Source organism: Elephas maximus, chromosome 10, assembly GCF_024166365.1.
Source record: "Elephas maximus indicus isolate mEleMax1 chromosome 10, mEleMax1 primary haplotype, whole genome shotgun sequence".
Taxonomy (NCBI): Eukaryota; Metazoa; Chordata; class Mammalia; order Proboscidea; family Elephantidae; genus Elephas; species Elephas maximus.
In genome coordinates, this window is record NC_064828.1 from 16499439 (window position 1) to 16513336 (window position 13898).

The 13898-nt window shown below is 42.9% G+C and overlaps 1 protein-coding gene across 6 annotated transcripts in view; it reads left to right on the top strand.

The window, feature by feature from the left end:
* FSIP1 (fibrous sheath interacting protein 1) overlaps window positions 1-12272 on the top strand; it is a 173805-nt gene extending 161533 nt beyond the window's left edge. For 3 of the 6 annotated variants that reach the window (XM_049897841.1, XM_049897842.1, XM_049897844.1), the window contains exons 9-10: window positions 606-1119; window positions 10231-12272. In XM_049897841.1, coding sequence (XP_049753798.1) covers window positions 606-1119; window positions 10231-10277 — 561 coding nt within the window. In that variant the 3' untranslated portion in view covers window positions 10278-12272. The remainder of the gene's footprint in view (window positions 1-605; window positions 1120-10230) is intronic. The other 3 variants (XM_049897837.1, XM_049897839.1, XM_049897838.1) reach the window with 1 other exon arrangement.
* The last annotated feature ends 1626 nt before the right edge of the window (window positions 12273-13898 follow it).

Here is a 13898-nt window from a genome sequence, read left to right on the forward strand (position 1 = left end):
CAGGATGCACCACCCCTCCGTCCTTCCTTTTCTATCTTCAGCAGTATTGTCCACTGAAAGTTGTGGACAGACACAGTTGTGGAGAGACATAGGGATTCCCATGGGCGGGTGTGGTCCCCCTGTTTGCCTGGTGTCAGGGAATCGGGTGGTGGTGGGGTTCACACTGCGGAGTGGATGGGGACAGAGAAACACCTATTGGAGATTACGATAGGATTCCTGGTTACTTATCAAAAAGGTCGTTGCCTACTTCCCTGCTCTGTGTCCCAAGACGTTTTAAACAAAGGTGGTTTTCTGGTATCTCCATTTCAGCTCAAGTTACTTCTCTTCCATGTACAGAGAGGGTGTTGGTGGTTAATTGGTGCATTAAAGTCTTTCCATCAATGTTTGGGATTTTCCCTGGATTTTCATGTGCGTGATTGATTCTAAACTTATTTTCCAGAGCTGCTGTGCATTTACCCTGCTGTTTTTGTTTGTTTTCCTATTTGGGTGTTTTCTGTAAGGGGATTCCTGGCGCTTCTGCTTATATTGTATTAAGAGGCTTACCAAAAATGAGTAAATTTTTATTCCATCAATTGACTATGAAAAATTTGGGTTTGTTTCACCAGTTAGATTCAACATCACTTCTCTCTGAGGAACAGTTGAAATCTCTGCTGGATGAATGCATACTCAAGCAGAAATTAAACATGAGTAGACTTTCTTCAGAAGGAGAAAACAAAGACATTAAGGATGTAACATTTGAGTTCCCCCAGCTTTCCAGATCGGTCCTCTCCAAGTTACTAAATGGATCAGAAACAGAGGTGGAAAAGACTGAGGCAGAAGATGCAGACGCCCTTGAGAATGCTGACTGTGAGACGTCTCGAGGCTACTATCTCACCAAAGCCTTGACTGGGCATTGCATGGCAGACGCTCTCGTCATTGAAGCAGAGCATATGAAATGCCTCCCATTTCCCAAGGATGCAGTTATTAGTGACACAAAAGATTATTTTATGTCGAAAACTCTTGGCATTGGGAGACTGAAAAGGCCCTCTTTCTTGGATGATCCACTGTATGGCACCAATGTGAACCTTTGGCCAGAAGATCAACATGAGAATCTCAGCTCTCCAGAGAAACCAAAAACAGGTGAGGCTTGGAGAATATGTTTTTTGGTATATAATTCTTAGTAAGCATCTTAATATAAAGATAGTTTAAGTTAGTTTAGGATAAGGAGGTACATTGTTAAGTCACAAGATGGTGTCAGTTCAGCATGCAAACATAAGGCCATATTTATCGATGTTTCTGTGAGATCAAGGTTGAGATTAGCACTGTTATGAAATACATTATTCTTGACGGTAATTAATTCTCTCATTCAGAAAACATTGCTGATTTCAGAGGAAAAGAGAGAAGAAATTAGTTTGAACAGAGGCAAATAATTTGAATAGATTTCTTTAACATTTCAACTTCCGAACGCCAGCGGTGAAACCTGTTCCAAGGAATGGACTTTGCGAAATGCCATGTATCTTGGTGGTTCTGTTAGTTTCCGTGTGGAGGCTTCCTGTCTCAGCCTACTCATACATTCTCGGTTTTAAAAAAATTTTGTTGTGGTCTAGTATTGTATTTTACAATGGGAAATATAAATATTATGCCAGTTTGTGACATAAGCAAATTCTCAGTTATTCATCTATGTCAGAAATCTGTGTTGTATTTGGTGAGTCTACCTACTTTTGTGGTTTCAGCTTTTACCTTTCATGCAGATTGTTCTTGACTATATTGCCTATTAAATCTATGTCTCTTTTGATTTATTACCTATTAAATCTATAATCTATTAATTCTAAAGTAATTCCTGAGTCCCTATGTCTAACTGCCTGCTAGACAACTTCAGCTGGATGTGGCCTCAAACCGATGTCCTCATCCTTCCCTCTCACCTCAGATTTCCCTCTTGAGTTCACTACTTCTGTTTCCTCAGTCATCCAGGCTTCGAACCTGAGTCATTGTTGAATCTTGCCTTTCGCTTGCTTCCTACTTCCAGTCTTCAAGTATGGTTTGCTCTACTCTGGCACTATCTTTGAAGCCATCCCTCCTTTCTCTTCCTCCTGCCTCAGCTGGACCAATGAGATAAGCCTCCAGACAGGTCAGTTTGGAGGCCTCAGTTCCTTCCTCTCCTCCAGCTGTTGTCCACTAACACTAATCTTCCTAAAGTACATTTTTGGTAGCCACACTCTCCAGCTCAAAGAGCTCCTGTAGCTCTCCACTGCCTACAGAATGGAACCCAGGTTCTTTAACTTGCTATTCGGGTCCTCTGCAATCCAGCCTGAAGCTCTCTTCCTTATCAATCTCTAACTAGTTCCCTAATTGTTATTCAGGCTACACCTAATATGGTCTCAAGATTTACAGTACTTCCCTATGTCTCTGCTATTGTTCAGGCCCTTTTCTTCCTCAAGATTGTCCATGTCGCCTTCACTGGTAGTTGAATTCCAACACCATTTTTTAAGAAGCATGGAAATATTGGAATCTTCCCTGATCCCCTCTGTTGGAAGTTCTATTTTTCTCAGTACCTCAGCACAGTGGTTCCAACTGCTCTTTCCCATGCACTGCTTTTGGTGGAGGGGTAGACCTTTAGAACTTCCTAATCTGCTGTTTTGCATAACTACTTGCTGCTTTTGAAAACTTTGTATTCTGTAAGAAACTCTCATACCAGCTTGTCTCCTTTGGCTCTTAGAAGTCTGTTGTATGCTTCAGCCACACTAATTAATCCAGGTGATTCAGAGTGGCCACAGCCTGGGGGCCTTGTTTGCTGATTCCCCTTCCCCTACCCCAGTCCAGGGAGGATCCCATCCCCTCAGTTGTTCAGGCAGCCTCCAGACAGATGGGAGTAGTCACACGCAGCAGTCCATCAGCAAAAGCTCCGTCTCTTTGGCACTTTTATGAGCCAAAGGGGAACATGGTTCACAGTTCACAGCCAGCACCTCAGCTCTGTCACAGCCCCACGATGGCAGAGGCGGGGAGGAAGAACAGCATCTAAGGCAGAAAGAAGAGATTTCCTACTGTTTGAAAATCCTTTTTTTTTCTTTCAATTCAGTGTTCACTTATTACTGGAGAATAGCCTCAGTTCTTGTCTTCGTTGTAGGAAAGAATTCAGACACTGAGACAAAGCGCGTCAAGCAAGCAAGGGATTTTATTAGTTAGCAGATGGTTAATAGCGAAGGTACACTTGACTAGAGAGTGTCAAGCGGGCTGCTCAGAGGGAGAGTCTGAGAGCTCTGATAGTTGTTTTCTTAGGGTTTTATACACTTCTTGTCTCTTATCTCTCCCTGTTGATGTTTAACAGCCAAGACAGGGACCCCTATAGAGACTATTTCCTTGGCTTAAGGTTTAATTACCAAGTTAGGGACCTTATCAAGTTAGGGACTTTATCAAGTCAGGGACCCCTATAGGGGTCATTTCCTTGGCTTAAAATTTAACTTTGTAGGGACCATCTTATTGAGGAATGTCACCACCCCTTATCTCTTCGTCTTCCTGAGTGCAAGCTCTCCCCCTCCCCCTTACATCTCCCCCACCCCCGGCCAAGAGCCATTCTCCCAAATCTTTGGGGTTGTTGAAGGGGGGTGGTCCGTCTTCTGTAGCCGCTTCTTGCTGTTAATGGGGCGTAGAACTGGCACTTGTTCTGTAATGGGGAGGTTAGCTTGACTTTGGGAGCCGGGAGCCAAGGATGGAAGCGTTGGGCAGCTTGATCTAAAGGGCTTTCAGGACTTGTATTATTTGATGATGTCTGAATTACAGCCATTTGTAATTGAAACTTTTGTAACCTGAAGGATATAAAACGAATTAGTATTTTAAAGAGACAAGGCCCAGATAGTAAAAGAAGAATCAAAGACATTAAAGGGCCAAGGAATGGTGTTTTCTTGGGGCCCTTGGTCTATGGTGGCCAGTTTATTGAAATTGGTAGGTTTAATTCTGTAGGCATTCATTCTCTCAGCCAGGCACAGTAACATGTGGTCTCTCGCCCATCTGCCTCCCTGGGTATTATAATCCCATCCCGTGTCTATGCCTGGGACTGTGGCAGTGCCCATGGGGTAGGCCTGTTGGTTTTGTATATATAGCCCATCTGCAGATCATCTGGCTGCCTCGGTGAGATTTAATCTTTCTCCCTCGGTGAGTGTTTGGTTACAGATTAGCATTATGTCTTTCTAACCCAAATCAAAGATGAGTGTTAAGTTCTTAAATTTTTCTATACAGTTGTTAGAGTCGTCAGAGAAACTTCCTAGCTCTGTTTTTAGTTTTCCTAAGTCCTGCATTGAAAAGGGAACCTGTACCCTGACTGGTCCATTAGGGCCAGCCATTTCTTGAAGGGGACACAGGTAAGGTGGTGAAGGTGTTGTGGGTGAGGAATTGGAGTAGGGAGGAGAAGGAGGAACAGACATTTCTTTGGTGTTTAAGGGTGGGGTTGCAGGGTTGGTAGGGTTTGGGTCTAAGATGTCTATTGTTTGGTTTGTAACGATGGGGAGAACCGTGGGGTCTATCTTACACTTTTTACACAGTTCTAGGTTTTCCCTTAAGGCCATAAAAACTTAGACATAAGGGACATCTGTCCATTTGCCTTGTTTCTGACAAAACAGATCTAGCTGAAGGATAGTATGGTAATTTAAACTTCTCTGTTCTGGCCAAATTTCTCCATTTCCCAATTTATATTGAGGCCACGCGGTGTTACAAAAGAAGACTAATCTCTTTTTCTTCAGGGTTTGAGGGTCAAACCTGTCCCAGTTTTTGAGGATACATGCCAGAGGCGAGGCTGGTGGTACTGAGTTTTGGTTTCCCATGTGGAAAGGAACAGAGTGAGTCATAGCGGGTAGGACGTCTCCTGTGCCCCCCATGTTAAATCACTGCCTGCAGAAGGTGTCCCTTCTCAGGCCTGGGTCTCCAGAATTAACTAGTCTTACTGTGTAGCCTGTCCTGAAGTTCCTTGCCTAGAAATTTTCTACTGCCTCTGTCTCAGGGGTCCTGATTCTTGTCTATGTCTGTGATCTTAGGGGGACATGAACCTATGTATTTGTCGATGTCCTTGTTCTGCCAAGAAACTCATTATCGCATACCCCGCTAGCCATTTCAGGGTGGGGGTCCTTTGTTCCTCTGTCTGGGAAGCCTTCATTTTATTGGCAAACTTTACTATCCACTGAAGCTGGCACCTTGATTGCCTTGCCCCCTGACATACCGCATAATCTTGGGGGCCCCTTAGAATTGGGCGTAGGAGGTGATTTAGCATTTGTGGGAGCCCCTCTTCTGTCCATACCCAAGGCGGGTAATCTTATTATTTTCAGGGCCCCTCCCTTTCTTTTCTCTGCAGAACCAACAAACGCGTTCCTCATGTCTGCCCCTCTCTGTATACTTGATGAATTGTTTCTGCACGCTGAAAGAGGGAGTCATGGAGCGGAGGGCTGTCGTAAAATAGACTCCTGTAGTCTACTTCTTTGTATACTCTCGGACAGTCAGATTCTTTCTCTGCCTGAGTAGCCCACTGACGCTCCCTAGTCAAGTGTACTTTCGCTGCTAACCCTCTGCTTACTAATAAACCTCTGCTCGCTTGGCACCATTTGTCTCAGTGTTTGAATTCTTTCCTACACCAAAGACAAGAACTGAGGCCATTCTCCAGTAACTTAGATGCCGTAACTCTTTGACTGGTTTCTAGAGTTGAGACTTTTGCTTCCACTACTTTCTGTTTGTTTGTTTTCCTACTTTTGTTGCGGGGGTACAGGAGCTGCTTACATCACTATCTTGCCCACTTTTCAACTGTTGGGGTTTTTGTTGTTGTTGTTAGCTGCCATCAGGTCGGTTCTGACTCAAAGCAACCCTGTGTGCCACAGAACAAAACATTGCCTGGTCCTGCACCATCCTCACAATCATGGCTAGGTTGGAGCCCACTGTTGTAGTCACTGTGTCAGTCCATCTTGTTGAGGGTCTTCCTTTTTTTTTGCTGACCCTCTACTTTACCAGGCACGATGTTCTTCTCCAGGGACTGGATCTTTCTGATAACTTGTCCAAAGTATGTGAGATGAAGTTTCGCTATCTCACTTCCAAGGAGCAGTCTGGCCGTAATTCTTCCAAAGACAGACTTGTTCATTTTTCTGGCAGTTGATGGTATATTCAGTATTTTTTGCCAACACCATAATTCAAAGGCGTCAGTTCTTCGGTCTTCCTTATTCATTGTCCAGCTTTCATGTGCATATGAGGGGATTGAAAATATTTTGGGGATTTTAGAAGATCAATAAATAGCAGCCCTCTCTTCCCAAAGGAGAGATAGATGGAGTCTGAGAAGCGAAGATGACGGAGGTCAGCTTGCTTGCTGATAAAATGTAGGGAATTAAAGAAGTGACCTGAGCATGCAGCCAAATGAGGTTCCTAATGCTATGCTCCCTAAATTAACTTACCTACCCAGTCCTTGGTGCCCTGGTGGCACAGTGGCTAAACATTTGGCTGCTAATCAAAAGGCTGGCAGTTCGAATCTACCAGCCTTTCCTTGGAAACCTTATGGGGCAGTTCTAGTCTGTCCTATAGGGATGCTATAAGTCGGAATCGACTCAACGGCAATGGTTTGTTTTTGGTATGTAGTCACTGGCAGAGGTGGCAAACCTCAGGCCTCACCTGTGGAGACCTGTCCCTGTAAAACCAATAGCAGGAGGAGCAAAGAATGCACCCTCCCTGCAGCGGGGTGGGGAGCGGAGTGCTGACTCCTGAGGAGGAAGGGGCCAAACTGAGCATGGCCAGCTCCTGCTCCCAAGCACACCAGTCAGATAACTGGCTCTTCCTCTGGTAGAGAGAGGGGGAGAGGGTGGAGTGAAGCCAGGAATGTTGCTCCATCCCATGGAAGTGTGAGGAGGGTGGGGAGTAAGTGTTTCCTGGTCACACTTAGCCTTGGAGACACCACTGAAGGCACTGGCATGCCAGAAACAAAAAGCCTCAGGTCTGTGGTTAGTCTACTATTTAATCAGCTTTCTTATGCTGCAGGGCTTTCTAGGTAATCAAAACAAACAGGCATCTATGCATGTATAGTGTTCTCCTTTTCCCACGAGCATTTAAGCTAGTTATCCACAGAAATTCATACGATAAAATGGAAAAATGTAAGTAATGAAAAACAAACAGTAGGGTAGGGCAAAAAAGGGACACAAAGTCAGGCACATCCTGACAGGGGACAATACTATACTAATTCTTGAAGGAAAACAAAGTGGAATTTTCCACAGTACCCACTGAACGAAGAGGTTCTTAAAATTTTCTATAACACGTGCAACAACGAGTCACATAAGGTTGTTTATAATACCCCTGAATGAAAACTATTGTTGTTGTTAGGCGCTGTCTGTGTATAACAAGACGAAATGCTGTTGGGTCCTGCACCATCCTCACGATCGTTGTCCTGTTGAAGCCCAGCTGTCCTAGTCTGCTCAGAGTTGTCCCGGTTTTTATACTGAATGTCCCACATTGTGGAAAACTCATTGGTCCTGTGATAAACTCTGACCTGTCTTACAGGGTCGCCGTGAGTTGGAATCGACTCGACGGCAGTGGGTTTTGGTCACTCTGAATTAAACTGAGGACATAAAACCAAAGAGAAAACTAGTTATCCAAAAGACAAAACTAATACAGTCCAGGTGAGCAGCAGTACCCCAGGCTAGACTCCAGCCCAGCAGTGTGATGTGGTCTGCTCTGGGTTAGGCAGACTTGGGTTTGAATCCTTGCTCTGCTACTTCGTAGCCAGGTGGTTTTAGGCAAGTTATTTAATCACTTTCTCTCTCTACACCTTAGTTTTCTAATCTGTAGAATAAGGGTGGCATTAATACTTCCCCCATAGGGTTGTACTGAGGATAAAATGCAAAAATCCATATAAAGTGACTATGAACACAGTGACTGGACCTGGGTGGCTTCCATGATATTTAACATTCAGTCAGGATTTCCCATAAAAGTTTGCCTTTCTGACTTTCTGACAAATCAGAAGGTCCTGCCACCACCGGTGGAGCTGACAGCAGATGATCCCTTTAGATGGCACGTGCATTCTCCAGGAGGATGCGGGCCCTACCTGGTCCTCTCCACTTCAAGTGCATGGCCCTTTGGGGATGTTTGCGTTTCCATCCCACACTGTAAGCACCTGCTACTGACTCAGAGTGTAGTCCAGTTGCTGGGAGCCTGTTGGAAATGCAGAGCCTAAGACCTCACCCAGACCTCCATCAGAATCTGCCCTTTAATGAGATTCCCTGGTGGTCCCTTAGTACAGCGATGTTTGAGAAGCATTGTTAACAGCCACAGAGCTAATCACAGAGCCCATTCCTAGCCAGGTCAAGCATTGGAGTCATCTGGGGAGCTTTTTGCCTGTTTGTTTTATACCTCTGTCCAAAGCCCTATCGAGACTTACTGAAATCAGGGTCTCTGGAATGGAGCATTCAGGCTGTTAAATTAATGGTAGTGAAAGGAATTCACCGTGCAGGCTCAAGAAATATGGGTTTCCATTTAGATGAAAGAAAGCTAATCATGTTATTCTATTGGGGTCCTCTGATAGAACAAGTTCTACCAACAGCTGCAACTGTATGATCTGAGTATACTTCGTGTGGGAATTCTGCCCATCAAAAGGTCTGTTTGATTGTAACTTGCTCAGTGAAGCCTGGTTGCAGGTGGATTGGCTTTTGGGAAGGATGTTGCAGTAGTTTGAAAGATACTAAACCCACTGCGGTTGACTCGGTTCCAACTCATAGTGACTCTATAGGACAGGGTAGAACTGCCCCATAGGGTTTCCAAGGAGCTGCTGGTGGATTTGAACTGCTGATCTTTTGGTTAGCAGCTGAGCTCTTAACCGCTCTGCCACCAGCAGCCCTTGAAGGCTGAAGGTATTGGTATGTATCAGTACTCACACTGCCTAAGTACTTTAAAGGAAATCAGATTGTTTTGAGGACATTTTCCTTAGTGTGGGTCTGATGAGTTAGCAGTGGAGTAGTGAGAGTCTAGAAACGTTAACACTATTAGCTGACTTTTTTTTTTCCATTAAAAAATATTTGGCTTGCTCTTAGGGAAACGCTTAACTCATTGTCTGCACCCAACTCATTGTCTGTTCCTCTCAAAAAGTGTGTGTCCTCAGGCCTGCTGATTGTTATTTGTTTAATTACTTTTTCAATGCCACTGTAGGGTTGCTATGAGTCGGAATTGACTTGACAGCCATGGGTTATCTAGTTGTTTCTCAAGCGCATCTAGTGACTTAATCTCCCTTTCTGTGCTCAAAGCAACCCTTAGGCAAAGTTTGACCACAGAAATCACAGCTGCAGTGTTAGAAAATTCTTTTTGTGTATAAAACTTTGGCATATGTATTTTTTTTATAGAGTAAGTTTACATTTGATGAGTTTCTCTTTCCAAGTTTCTGTCAATTAATTTTCTTTAATCAAGATCTTCTTGCCACTGATCATTTTTGCTGTTTGTTTTGTTTACTTATAAAGCATGGCTTTCTCTATCATTTGGTTCAGTAGCGCAGAATGAACAATGGCATGTTTGAGACTTTCAATATGTAATTATAATGTACTTAGCAATTTATCAGTTACTGGGAACTTCTGATTCTCTTGTTTCGCTCAAATTGGGTAAAAGTAAAAAGCGACTGGAGATCTGCTGTAATGATTGTGGAATAGAATTGCTGGGTCTATGGCAACCTTTTGAGGAACTGCCGGGCTGTCTTCCAAAAAGGCTGCACCATTTTACCATTTTACATTCCGACCAGCAGCGTATGAGGGTTTATTTCTCCTGATTCTCTTCGATTGTCTTCTTTTATCTGGTTCTGTTGTTAACTCTGCCTTTTCTGATAACCTTTTTATGAGGTCAGAAAAATATTTCCATTCCACTTCTGTTGGTGTCACAGTTTTTTTCTCACATGGCAGAAATGAAAGGCAATCCGTTTTTATCTACCGTAAATGTAACACGTACTTTTGGCTTCACCCTACTTTCCAGAAACTTAGTACAAAGCAAACAAGTAATTTCAGTTTCCGTCTCCAAACCCATAGCCATTTTAGCTTTAAAACTCAAAATAGTTTTCCCTTGCCTGTAAGCTCCATGAGGGCAAGCACCTTCTCTTTCCTTTTTCGTTGAAAACTTTGTATGCAGCTTATGGAGATTGTTCAACACAGATGAAATGAGAATGTCATGTCTTATGGGTAATATTTTTATAAGCTGAACTGTTTTTCTTAATGACGCCCACGTATCCGGTTGTCTACTAACTCTGCTTGTTGTTTTTATGCGCAGATGAAGAGGAACTTGAAGATGTGACAGAAGAGTGTAAAGAATCTTGATTAAGCAAAGACTTGCTGGGGGTACTTTTTAGAAAGTTGGTCAAGTCTATCATTGCCTTTTTTTCCTGGATTCTATGAACTCAATGACTACATGGTGGAGACCGTCCCCCAAATAATGACTTTGTCGTTGGGATTCTCCCTGTGGATTACATTTCCCTGATAATTTTTGAGGCTTGTCATGTAATTGCTCCATGGTTTTTCTTCATTGAAATTCTTGGACAGTGTTTTTTATTGCTAATCTTACAACATCAGGGATACTTTATAGATGGATTTAATGCATGTGTGCTGTGTTAAAACTAGCTGAAGTGCTGTGACTGTTTGGCATTTGATCTTGCATGTTTCCACCTCATTGTGGTTCAGACAGCTAATGTTCAGCGTGAGTTTTTGCTCTGGGCCTGCTTTTCCTCCTTGCTTCCTCTCCAATGTCTGTGAAGTAAGCACAACTTACCAGAGAGAGACATGAATTGCACCAAAGCAACGCTGGGCTAACTTACACAGTCTCATCAGCAATAATACTTTTCTTAAGCAAGAGTTTGACTGAATCATTTGATGTGTTTCTTTCAGTTGATCTTATTTCAGAGTCTGAGCCTTTCAGAATACAGCAAATAGATCAGCTACTTTTTTTGTTTCTTTCTGCAGTATTATTTTAAGAGAAAGGGGCTTATCTAGGTACCTGTCAGTAACTTAGACTCATGAGAAAATTTTATGTCAGCACTCTGTGAGATGAGTTGGCGTTAGAACTAGAAGTCCAGTTTATTTCCGATTCACAGAAGAGCTGACGGTTGTGCTGCCTTTAACGACTTTCAGAACAGTGTAGTGTAGCACTATTTTTGTGGGCCCGTGTTCATCTACTGATACCGGATGACGTTAATGACCACGCACATCGAATTTCCTTGACTTTTTAATGAATGATTCTGTAGCCACCATTTTCAAAGGTATCAATAGGCAATTTTATTTCCGATTCCTTCTATTTCAGTTTCCTGTTTGTTCATTTAAAATAGCAGTGGTTCAGGCTGATGTCAGCCTGCTACAATGTCATGGTCCTTTATTTTGATGCCAAAAGTTTTGCTGTGGGGGATCAACAGAAGTTAGGAGTCGTGATTTTAGACTCTCACGGAATGACATGTGATACTCCCACATTGTTGTCAGGCTTGGGTCTGAATAGTCAGAGGACGGAGAGATATGCGTAGGAACTTGAAGTGGGGACAGAAAGAAGCCATCGTTGTCCGCTAGCCTTTCAGAGGAGCTCAGCTTTCTAACGCATCCCTGGTATTTTGATGTGTGTGTGCATGTGTGTTAATGAGAGAGGGAGGGAGAAATGGAGAGAAATTAATTTATTGGTTATCTCTCAGCAGAGCTAGCAGCTCTAAGATAACTGCTCTCAAAAAGAAAATGAAAAGAATTTTCAGGCCAGTGCTGCAAAGGGCTTGCGGTTTTAGCTGGCTTCATGCTGTGTTGCTGCAGTGGTGTTTGGGGACGTAGTTAGCATTGCTGTTAGAGGAGTTTGATGAGGAAAGGGAAACAGAGTGATCTTAAGTGATGAATTCTGCGGGAAAAAGGTGACCCCATTCCATAGCATGCCAACTAAGGGTAACTACACGGGACTGGTCAGATGAAAGTATGATTCAACACAGAGGTCCAAATTAAAAAAAAAAGTCACCCTGATTTAAACAGGAAGTGTTCTTGTTAAAAATAAGAGTCCTTATTTTGTTTGCCTCTGGGTCTGAGTGCCCCCGAATAAGATACTGAAGAAAAGCTCTGGAAGAGAAAGAGCTAATTCATCTTGGGAATGGATTTGGGAACTTACAGTTCCAAGTTTTTCTACTATGACTACTTAGAAACTTCTCGCCCCACCTTCATTGTAAATTCCCATAGGATCTAAGGTTTATTGCCCTTCAATCTAGCTCTCCCCGAAACACACAACCATAAACTCGTCAGAAGAAAAAGCAATCATCTCAATGATGTAGTTTTAATTTAAAAAAAAAAAAAAAAAAAAACTAGTGCCATCGAAATTTTTAACACGTCTTTTATTTCAGTACAGCCTGCTGATATGAAGGTCAGTTCAGCGTGAACATGAAACATGCCTAGAGAAAAGTTCTGCTTCCAGACCCTTTTTCTGTCCCATCTTGCTGTTTCCAGTCAGTTTTATTCCACCACCTAAAAGTGATTTAGGACTCTCTCTTAGGACTTCGCAGGTTGAGCTCTTCTATGGCTCAATGGTGTATTTGCTTCCAGTAATTATTTCTTGGAGATCAGTTCTCCCACCTCTGCAACCACTAACAATACTTTCTAGCTCTTTCTAGCTTCTTCGCCTGAGCACTATAAAATGATTGGGCAATTTATATTTATATATTTATATATGATCATGCTACCCCAGAAAGATGTGTTTTAAGAACAGTAGAGAAGAATTAACTAGGGAAGAAAATCCTCTCACTCAGCCAGTCATTTCTAGTGTTCAACAGACCTTAAAGCCAGAAGTTTTAAACTACTCATAAAATTTGTTCTTCTGTCTGCTCTTACTGTACTAGAAGTTAAAGAAATTAATTGGTCATATTCTATATTATTAGTCCATCAGAAATTCAAGGTCCGCTTATTCTAACACTTTGACCTCTTCACAAAATAATTTGGCATTTAAAATTTTTTTTTCTAGGATTCCTTCCAAATTGTACATTTCTCTATGCATGTGTTTTTGATAAATAATGAAAGTATTATTTATCTCCAAAGGTGATACTTATTTTTTTTTAATTTTTATTGTGCTTTACTTTAAGCAAAAGTTTACAAATCAAGTCAGTCTCGCATACAAAAATTTATACACACCTTGCTGTATACCCCTAATTGCTCTCCCTCTAATGAGACGGGCTGTCCCTTCCCTCCACTCTCTTTTTGTGTCCATTCCACCAGCTTCTAACCCCCTCTGCCCTCTGATCTCCCTTCCAGATAGGCAATGCCAACATAGTCTCAAGTGTCTACTTGATCCAAGAAGCCCATTCTTCACCAGCATCTTTTTCCATCCCATTGTCCAGTCCAATCCCTGTCTGAAGAGTTGGCTTTGGGAATGGTTCCTGTCTTGGGCTAACAGAAGGTCTGGGGGCCATGACCACCGGGGTCCTTCTAGTCTCAGTCAGACTATGAAGTCTGGTCTTTTTATGAGAATTTGGGGTCTGCATCCTACTGCTCTTCTGCTCCCTCAGGGATTCTCTGTTGCATTCCCTGTCAGGGCAGTCATTGGTTGTAGCCGGGCACCATCTAGTTCTTCTGGTCTCAGGCTGATGTAGTCTCTAGTTTATGTGGCCCTTTCTGTCTCTTGGGCTTGTAATTACTTTGTGTCCTTGGTGTTCTTCATTCTCCTTTGGTCCAGGTACAAAGGTGATACTTACAACATTTGGCCCAGCATTCTAGGGATAATTCCTCCCTTCTGCATACTTCCAAAGCTTCTCCACAACCTGCAGTCATGTTGTCTGCCCAGTGCTGAGAGTCGCATATGCTTCATACCTGTGTCTCCCTTTGTGTTCATTGCTCTCCTTAGAAGCAGAACTGGACTTTGGGAGGGAATCAGTAAATGATATTTCATAAAGATACATAAATTGTATCTTTTGGGGGGGGGCCCATGGTTTGGAGGTC